The sequence below is a fragment of the Oncorhynchus gorbuscha genome, linkage group LG15 (assembly GCF_021184085.1).
Source record: "Oncorhynchus gorbuscha isolate QuinsamMale2020 ecotype Even-year linkage group LG15, OgorEven_v1.0, whole genome shotgun sequence".
NCBI lineage: Eukaryota > Metazoa > Chordata > Actinopteri > Salmoniformes > Salmonidae > Oncorhynchus > Oncorhynchus gorbuscha.
The window spans coordinates 78,639,333-78,649,632 of record NC_060187.1 but is presented as its reverse complement, the minus strand read 5'-3'; the positions used below and the strand labels follow the sequence as shown (position 1 = coordinate 78,649,632).

At 43.3% G+C, this 10,300-nt stretch overlaps 1 protein-coding gene across 1 annotated transcript; it reads left to right on the top strand.

Moving 5' to 3' along the window:
- Positions 1–366: 366 nt before the first annotated feature.
- LOC123998132 (serine/threonine-protein kinase SBK2-like) lies at positions 367–8,373 on the top strand. The gene is made up of 4 exons (XM_046303075.1): positions 367–713; positions 4,719–4,863; positions 5,912–6,114; positions 7,162–8,373. The coding sequence occupies exons 1-4, from the start codon at positions 708–710 to the stop codon at positions 7,960–7,962; spliced, it is 1,155 nt and encodes a 384-aa protein (XP_046159031.1). The 5' UTR covers positions 367–707; the 3' UTR covers positions 7,963–8,373.
- The last annotated feature ends 1,927 nt before the right edge of the window (positions 8,374–10,300 follow it).

Here is a 10,300-nt window from a genome sequence, read left to right as displayed (position 1 = left end):
GAGAGAGAGAGAGAGAGAGAGAGAGAGAGAGAGAGAGAGAGAGAGAGAGAGAGAGAGAGAGAGAGAGAGAGAGAGAGAGAGAGAGAGAGAGAGAGAGAGAGCACAATGAATGGGTAACAGGGCTAATGTAGACAGGCAGACTGACAGAATGGGCACATTTCAAAATTAACACTGACATTGAGAGGGAGGGGGCTAAGGACAGTGGGAAGAAGGAGAGGGTTGGAATACCTTACAACTATGGTACATGCATATTTGCTGGAAAAACAAGTGGGGGAACTTTGATTGAGTGAGAGAGTGTGTTAGGGACAGAGAGAGGGAGGTAGGAGGGGAGAGCAGGAGAGCAGGAGGAGGGGGATAGAGGGGGGGAGGAGACAGAGAGTGAGTGAAGTGGTGGTCTCTCAGGGAGAGAGACACGGTAAGTACCAAGGTCCTGAGGGATATGAAGGTAGATATACCTCAGTGTCTGCTATAAAAACTACCAGCGCATGGACCTGCAGAGACAAAGTAACAATAACAGCCACTTGTGCTCCGATACAGATCTCCTAAAGAGTAGATCACCAGTGAAAGACAATAGTTAGGAACAGAACAGCAGCAGACCAACAGCAGACCTACAAAGGGTCAGGAGGGTGTTGAAGTCTATTTAGATGCTGACGAGGACCCAGACAAGCTGAACAGAGAAAGACGTTCCCATTTAAGAAAACTCTACAATGACAGTAAGTGGACGTTTCTTTAAAATTCAGCTACTGTTGTCCTTATGCAAATTGTATGAAAAGTGGCGGTGTCATATATTTTAATTTCCACTATACCAATTGCAGAGAAATTCCATCGCAAAATAGTCATAAATACACAAAGACAACTATGGGATTTTCTTTATACAGCCAATGTCTTCCTCGCCCTACTACATCGACAGGAGGCTGATATGACATTGCACTATAGTCATATAAACATAGAACCACTGTTTTTACAAGTAGATTCATGATTTGTGTATTGTTTGACATTTTTACTGCATCGTTAGCAGCTAGTAAGTCAAAGCCTTTCACTGCACCCACTACAGCATCTGCTGAACGCTTTACGCAACCAATAAACTTTGATTTGCTTTTGAATTGATTTGATTTAGCCTGCTGTCAGATGTTGCATTGGACTTAGTTGGTTTCGGGGGTCACGTTCTATGGACAATGGTATAATGTTTATGGGTCTGTAAATACAGTAACATCACTCTGACACTCGTATCTGCATAGTGAAGTGACATTGTAATATAGACATGTCTTCATACGGGGGCGTTCAGTTGGGGGTGTCAGTGGTTGCCACGGCCACGGGTCCAGAAAGGAGCAAATAGTAGAGAGGCTTTTCAGCTTCCAGTGTTTATATCTTTACTGGTTTCACTTGTCTTTAAATCTGTTAATAGCGTTAGTCTTCGGACAGCTCATAATACTGTCATAGAGGCCAATATTTCAAATACAGCTAGCTCTTATCGACTGGGGGATTCATTGACCAATAAGGGATTCATTCATAATCACCTCCGGTTACAAGGACACAGTGAATGTCAGGTGGGTGAGTCTGGGGCAACTGTCTTCCACCTGCTGCAGCAACAAGTTACGCAATTGGTGTCAATTGGGAAACGTCATTGGACATAGTGATCAGTGCTAGCCAGGGGTCAATTTCATTTCAATTAAGAGTGAATTCAATCAATCAACTGAAAAGTCCTGATTGAAGATCATTTGGTCAACATTCAATTCATTCTCTGAATTGACATCGAAATGATACCATTCCTGATTGTGATCCACAGGAGTTGATATTTTCAGTGCTTTCATCTGAAATTGGGCTGAGGTAAATAATGACCTTTGACTCAATGTAGTCTATCAAATCAAATGTTATTTGTCACATGCGCCAAATACAACAGGTGTAGACGTTACAGTGAAATGCTTACTTACGAGCCCTTAACCAACAATGCAGTTTTAAAAAATATGGATAAGAATAAGAGATAAAAGTAACAAGTAATTAATTAAAGAGCAGCAGTAAAATAACAATAGCGAGACTATATACCAGTACAGACCTTACCGTGAAATGCTTACTTACAAGCCCTTAACCAACAGTGCAATTCAAGAAATAGAGTTTGTCATTTATGTTAGAAATGTCTTTTATATTTTCTCCAGCGTGCCCAGCAGCAGCATATTCAGACTGGTTGGACCCTGCTGGCATATTCTTGGCTTCATATCAAATGTTTGGCGTTGTTGTGTGACAAGACACAGATAGTTCAGATAGTCCACTAAAATAAAAATCCACTTACTCAAAGCCAACTCGCCGATAGATTAACTGAGCGTTTCATCAGATGGAAGATTCTGCAGCTGAAAGTTAAAACATGTAACTGCTGTTTTTTACGTTTGTTCCTAAGACCGTATTGTCTTTATTTCTCTCTGTAATGTAACAGGTGTAAACTCCTGACCTTTGCGAATGCAAATCAAGTCTTTTGTCAGTTACATCCAAAAGTATGTTATTCCCAACTCAAGTAATTACAGAAGTTAGAGCTGTGGGCCGTAAACGAAAGGTTGCTAGTTCAAATCCCCGATCCGACTAGGTGGAAAATCTGTTGAAACAATTACTCCAGGGTCACCGTCAATAACGGCTGATGCTTGGCTGTAAATCCCACTCTCTGGGGGGGAGTGGGATATGCAAATAACACATTTCCATTTCACACTGTACACTTGTAAGCACCCTCTATTTGACATTTTGATGCTCTATTATGCAACAAATATATGTGCAAGGTCGAGCTGTCACACCCTGACCATAGAGAGACTTTTTATTCTCTATTTTGGTTCGGTCGGGGTGTCACTAGGGTGGGTCATCTAGGTTGTTTGTTTCTATGTTGGCCTGGTATGGTTCCCAATCAGAGGCAGCTTTTTATCGCTGTCTCTGATTGGGGATCATATTTCGGCAGCCATTTCCCTACTGTGTTTTGTGGGATATTGTTTATGTGTAGTTGCCTGTGAGCACGCCATTGTCTTCACGTTTCGTTCATTCTTTATTGTTTTTGTGCATTTTCAGTTAATAAACATCTGGAAACCAGATCACGCTGCACCTTGGTCTGATAATTCTTACGACGAACGTGACACAAACATATCATGGTGTTATTATAGCTTCATCCACTGTGTTACACAAACAGTCTTTACATCCCTGACTCATTTGCTGCGTGTTACTTTAGGCAGGGTATGATTATATGGGGTCATACTGATGATATGATAGACACCGGGGACTGAGGGGACAGTAGGTATGTACATACAGCATGTTCTGGCTGCACCAATGTGACATTCATCCAATCTCTCATCTCATAATTTTCTCACATTTTATGGTAATACCTGAGGTCGCCTGACATCCTGTAACAGTACATTTTATGGTAATCCCTGAGGTCGCCTGACATCCTATAACAGTACATTTTATGGTAATACCTGAGGTCGCCTGACATCCTGTAACAGTACATTTTATGGTAATCCCTGAGGTCGCCTGACATCCTGTAACAGTACATTTTATGGTAATCCCTGAGGTCGCCTGACATCCTGTAACAGTACATTTTATGGTAATCCCTGAGGTCGCCTGACATCCTGTAACAGTACATTTTATGGTAATCCCTGAGGTCGCCTGACATCCTGTAACAGTACATTTTATGGTAATCCCTGAGGTCGCCTGACATCCTATAACAGTATATTTAATGGTAATCCCTGAGGTCGCCTGACATCCTATAACAGTACATTTAATGGTAATACCTGAGGTCGCCTGACATCCTGTAACAGTACATTTTATGGTAATCCCTGAGGTCGCCTGACATCCTGTAACAGTATATTTTATGGTAATACCTGAGGTCGCCTGACATCCTGTAACAGTACATTTTATGGTAATCCCTGAGGTCGCCTGACATCCTGTAACAGTACATTTTATGGTAATACCTGAGGTCGCCTGACATCCTGTAACAGTAAATTTAATGGTAATCCCTGAGGTCGCCTGACATCCTGTAACAGTACATTTTATGGTAATCCTTGAGGTCGCCTGACATCCTGTAACAGTACATTTTATGGTAATCCCTGAGGTCGCCTGACATCCTATAACAGTACATTTAATGGTAATCCCTGAGGTCGCCTGACATCCTGTAACAGTACATTTTATGGTAATACCTGAGGTCGCCTGACATCCTGTAACAGTACATTTTATGGTAATCCCTGAGGTCACCTGACATCCTATAACAGTACATTTAATGGTAATCCCTGAGGTCGCCTGACATCCTGTAACAGTACATTTAATGGTAATCCCTGAGGTCGCCTGACATCCTGTAACAGTACATTTTATGGTAATCCCTGAGGTCGCCTGACATCCTATAACAGTACATTTAATGGTAATCCCTGAGGTCGCCTGAAATCCTGTAACAGTACATTTTATGGTGACACTGAACCATATCCACCCAAGCATACATGTATCAGCAAGTTGATCAATCAATCAATTTCAATTGATAAATTAAAATGTATTTATATGGCATATGTCATAATGTGTTTAGTATTTATTCCCACTGCTCGTTGACCATTTTCAGTGTTGGTTGGTTATTCACCATGCAGCACGGTAGCTTATAAACCTAGTCAATTCCTGCTAGAGTAACAAGACATTGGCAATGAAACATCAACTCCTTAGAAAAATGTTCTCCTTATTTGACCATGTTTCCTTGTTTTCTCTGTCAGGCCGCAGCTCAGGAACTGGACGAGCTATGTTTCCTCTCAGCCCAGTCCATGTCCACTCTGGAGACCTCCAACCACTTCCAGATGGTCAAGCTGCTGGGAGAGGGATCCTACGGCAAGGTCATGCTGGCCGTCCACAAGAAGAGAGGTCAGTAAAGCACCAGAGGTCACTGTGGTGGTCCCTGACCCTGGTCCTGGAGAGTTATGGGGTGGGCAGGCGTTATAAATGATACCTTCCGATATTATACTTATGCTAAAACATTTATTATATTCTACTGAGCCATTTACTTTATGTTGGTATTCTTATCTTTTATAATTTCTTATTGTTGTTGAATTGTCGAGAATGAACTTGGCAGTAAGCATTTAGCTGGACGGTATAAACCATGTGTATCCCGTACAGACAGCTAATAAAACGTGAAACTTGTTAGTGTCCACGACACACCTATAAATGCTTGTTATAAAGGCCAAAAATGGTCAAAGACTCCAGTACCGGGCAGCACCAAGTCTAGGTCCAAGCGGCTTCTTAACAGCTTCTACCCCCAAGCCATAAGACTGCTGAACATCTAATCAAATGGCCACCCAGACTATTTGGCCACCCAGACTATAAAATACTATTTGCATACTACCTCAACTAACCGGTGCCCCCACACATTGACTCTGTACCGGCACCATTCTGTATATATTGTTATTTTTTACTGCTGCTCTTTAATGACTTGTTAATTGTATCTCTTATTCTTATCATATTTTTTAAAAACTGCACTGTTGGTTAGGGGCTCGTAAGTAATCATTTCACTGTAAGGTCTCTATAAGGTCTCTCTATACCTGTTGTATTCGGCGCATGTGACTAATAAAATTAGATTTGTTCTCGTGAAATATGGGTCTGAAGGGTTTTGGGGTTACAGTTCAGAGGATAAAACACGTGAACAGTGAGTGGTTATTTGTCCAACGTGAGGGTAGAGGTGTCTTTAAATAGTGTCAACTTAACTGTTAGCATGAGTGTTGCTGTTATGAAGTGCTTTACTACATTCTTGGGGATAGAGTTGCTGTGAGGTTTCCTCAGGGGAGAATGACTGCCCCTTCTCATTGAAGCCACGCAGGGTTGGATGGGTTACTTTCTAAATGTCTTACGTAACAGTTTCTAGTTATCTGTCCAAAATGTCTAAATAATTTATTGGGCCTCTCCTCCTCTCCATCAGGCACTCCCATGGCTCTGAAGTTCTTCCCCCGCCAGTCCACATCCCTCTTGTCTTTCCTGCGTGAATACAACCTCTCCCTTTCTTATTGCACTCATCCCTCTCTCACCCGGGCCCTGGGTATCTTCTTCTCCACCCCCTGCTACTACGTCTTCGCCCAGCAGGCTGGTCTCTATGGAGACCTCTACAGTGTCATCGTGTCAGAGGTCAGTTAGAATCATACATCTGTTTACAATCTCTGAGTCAGTCATACATGAGAGGTGTTTCATTTCAATGTCAAAGCACTAAAGCTAAGTGCACAACACAGACCCAGTATTGTAATTCCTCCGAGGTCTGACCTCTGTCTGCCACCACCTCTACTGTTCCATATTGACCTGGTCCCAGTTGCCCTCTTCCCCTGTCAGTGAGTACATGATAAAGACTTCATTGGAATCTCCCCAGTGGCCTCCACCTCGTCCCCTCTAGTGACTCTTTGTTTGTGTCGGTCTATGCCAGTAACCTACAGTGGATGATAAGCTCGCATCATCTTCAAGACCCTGGTGCTTGCCGACAGAGCAGCAAGAGGAACTGCACCTCCTTACCTTCAGGCTATGTTCAAACCCTACATCCCAACCTGAGCACTTCATTCTTCCACCTCTGGTCTCTTGGGCCTCCCACCCCTACAGGAGGGCAGGTCCTGTCAAAGCTCTTCTCTGTCCTGGCATCCCAATGGTGGAACAACTTTTACCCTATAGTCATGCCCATTTTTCGAAAATGTCTGAAACCCTACCTCTTTGAAGAGTATCATAAATAACTCTCACGGTGCCCCCTCCCCCCACCTCTTTTCACCCTAGCACTGACTTTTCGCGGATAAATGCTTTTTTGAGGGGATAATTTCCTTGATACAATTGTGATGTGTTGTTGTCTGACCTAGATATCTTCAGATGAATGCACTAATTGTAAGTTGCGCTGGAGAAGAGTGTCTGCTAAATGTCTAACTTGTAAATGTGAAAAATTACAAGGTGTTTGCTGTCTCTGATCCTTTTAGCATCTATGGGTGGGACGAGGACAACATGATAGAACAGTGGTTTCCAAACATTTTTGCATCGTGACCCACATAAAGCTTTTTGTGTGACATAACTACTGAAATAAACCTAGCAGCCGCCTACGTTAAACTAGGACCCAAAAGGAATCCAGGCCATACCATTTATGAAACAATGATATACAGTATATTGTTGTTCTCTTTCTCCCTCTATCTCTCTCTCTGTCTCCAGGTGGGTGTAGATGAAGAGTGTGTCCAGAGTGTGATGTCTCAGTTGAGTGGCGCCGTCTCACACCTCCACTCCATGGGCTTCGTCCACCGGGACATCAAACCAGAAAACATCTTCCTGTGTGACCGTGCCTGTCGCTGGGTCAAACTGGGTGACTTCGGCCTGGCCCGCCCCACTGGCTGCACCGTCCGCGCCGTCTGGTACGACTCGCCCTTCTGCACGCCTGAGGTGGAGCAGGCCAAAGAGTCTGAGAAAGTGAGGGAGCAGAGAGAGGAGGATGGAGAGGAGGAGGAGAACATTTGGATCACAGTGGAGACCACTATAGACAGCTGGGCCCTGGGCGTGCTGGTCTACTGCCTGCTGACGGGATGCTTTCCCTGGGAAGAGACAACCCATGACGACCCCGCCTACCGGAGGTACAAGGAGTGGTACGACCGCGAGACGGAGAGGGAGGAAAGGAGCGAGGGGCTGAGAGGGGAAAAGGAAGTAATTTGGTGCGAAGGTGAAAGTGAAAAGGACAATATCCTGAGCCTGGAGAAGAATCAGAAGTTGAACCCTATGGCCCCACAATTTGAAGGCTTCAGCCCACTGGTGATGTCTCTTTTCAGGGAGCTGCTTAACCCACAGCCCAGGCTTCGAGGAGGCCCTGACGAGATCCTCAGCTACCTGGGTGGGCCCTGGTTGATGGAGACAGAGAGAGAGGAGAAGAGGAAAGCAGAGGAGGTAGAGAAGGAGGCCAGGAAAATAAGAGAGGCAGGAACGGTGGAGGAAGGGAGGGAGAGGGAGGGAAGAGGGGAGAGATAAAGTGTTTCATACTAGACAGGTTCGAGCATTTTTAAGATGTACTGTACATTTTCGAAGACAATATTTGCTTTATAGAGGTTGATATTCAGAATATTTTGCTGAACATTTCTTACTCTGTATTGATAGAATTGAGACAACTGTATTTTGATATTGTTGTATGTTTGACCTTGTAATAGTTCTCTACAGTGTAGTGCAACTTAATATAATATGTGTGTGTGAGCGTGCATGTGCCATACCTGCCTGTGTATGTGCGTGCTTGAACATGATCGTGAGTGTGCATGTGGGCTTAGGGGCAGCTAGCCTCTTAAGAGAATACATTAATTAGTTCTCCTTCAACACACAGGCTGTACTATAATGATCTATGACACTTTAAGTTGTAAAAATATCTGAATAAACCAGTTTGTATTTATATACATGTCTTGCTTCTCTATGTTTGTCTAATACACTTTTTCTTGTATTCTTTTAAAATACATTTCCAATATACAAACCTAGGGATTTTGTGAAAAATCAGCAAAACTAGGTTATCCACAAGTGTACCTGGGGGCTCTGTCCCCTCAGTTCAAACTTTAGCCCCCTGAGTTTTAGTTTTATGTCACTATATAAAAATAGCTAAATAATTACAATGACTGAGTGACAGATAGATGCAAAAAAATATATATCTCAGCTGCGTTGTGTCAGCACAATAGACAGAATGCGCCGCGGTGTGTGTATAGGGCTATGTTAAGCTGTTGGGGCGGTTAAATCAAATCCTATTTTATGTGTCTAATACAACAGGTGTAGACCTTACAGTGAAATGCTTACTTACAAGCCCTTAAGAAAATTAAGTGTTAAGTAAAAAAATAGATAATGAAAAAAATACAAATAACAAATAATTAAAAAGCAGCAGTAAAATAGCATTAGAGAGGCTCTTGTACAGGAGGTACTGGTACAGCAGGAGGTATCGAGAGAGGCTGTATACAGGAGGTACTGGTACAGCAGGAGGTATCGAGAGAGGCTGTATACAGGAGGTACTGGTACAGCAGGAGGTATCGAGAGAGGCATGACTCCTTTGAGTTGCCATAAAAAAGAGGGGGAAAAACGTTTCTCATCTCTGTGGTAGGATGTGAATAACGTGATGTAATATTTGATTTTGATGTATAAGGGCGGGGTCAAGTTGATGGTCTAACGGACCTTTCTGATTCTCTGCTGTTCCTATGGGTGGCGCTCTGAGGGGTGTCTACCTTATGATGGTGTGAGGTTTTCATCCCGACATTTCCCAGTTCAAAACAACTGGGAATGACGTCAGTGATGTTCAGGTCGGAAAGTCGGAGCTCCAGAAAGAGGCTCGAGTTCCCGAGTTGAAATTCAAATCAAATCAAATTGTATTTGTCACATACACATGGTTAGCAGATGTTAATGCGAGTGTAGCGAAATGCTTGTGCTTCTAGTTCCAACAATGCAGTAATAACCAACAAGTAATCTAACTAACAATTCCAAAACTACTGTCTTATACACAGTGTAAGGGGATAAAGAATATGTACATAAGGATATATGAATGAGTATTGGTACAGAGCAGCATAGGCAAGATACAGTAGATGGTATCGAGTACAGAATATACATATGAGATGAGTATGTAAACAAAGTGGCAAGGTCAAAGTGGCTAGTGATACATGTATGACATAAGGATGCAGTACAGTATATACGTATGCATATGAGATGAATAATGTAGGGTATGTAACATTATATAAGGTAGCATTGTTTAAAGTGGCTAGTGATATATTTACATCATTTCCCATCAATTCACATTATTAGAGTGGCTGTAGTTGAGTCAGTGTCAGTGTCAGTGTGATGGCAGTAGCCACTCAATGTTAGTGGTGGCTGTTTAACAGTCTGATGGCCTTGAGATAGAAGCTGTTTTTCAGTCTCTCGGTCCCAGCTTTGATGCACCTGTACTGACCTCGCCTTCTGGATGATAGCGGGGTGAACAGGCAGTTGTTCGGGTGGTTGATGCCCTTGATGATCTTTATGGCCTTCCTGTAACATCGGGTGGTTTAGGTGTCCTGGAGGGCAGGTAGTTGGCCCCCGGTGATGCGTTGTGCAGACCTCACTACCCTCTGGAGAGCCTTACGGTTGTGGGCGGAGCAGTTGCCGTACCAGGCGGTGATACAACCCGCCAGGATGCTCTCGATTGTGCATCTGTAGAAGTTTGTGAGTGCTTTTGGTGACAAGCCAAATTTCTTCAGCCTCCTGAGGTTGAAGGGGCGCTGCTGCGCCTTCTTCACGATGCTGTCTGTGTGAGTGGACCAATTCAGTTTGTCTGTGATGTGTATGCAGAGGAACTTAAAACTTGCTACCCTCT

Bases quoted from the DNA above. Each gene is read 5' to 3' on its own strand.
- LOC123998132 (XM_046303075.1), top strand. The intron at 4,864-5,911 runs GTCAGTAAAGCA...CCTCTCCATCAG, and splicing joins GGCCGTCCACAAGAAGAGAG to GCACTCCCATGGCTCTGAAG. The intron at 6,115-7,161 runs GTCAGTTAGAAT...CTCTGTCTCCAG, and splicing joins ACAGTGTCATCGTGTCAGAG to GTGGGTGTAGATGAAGAGTG.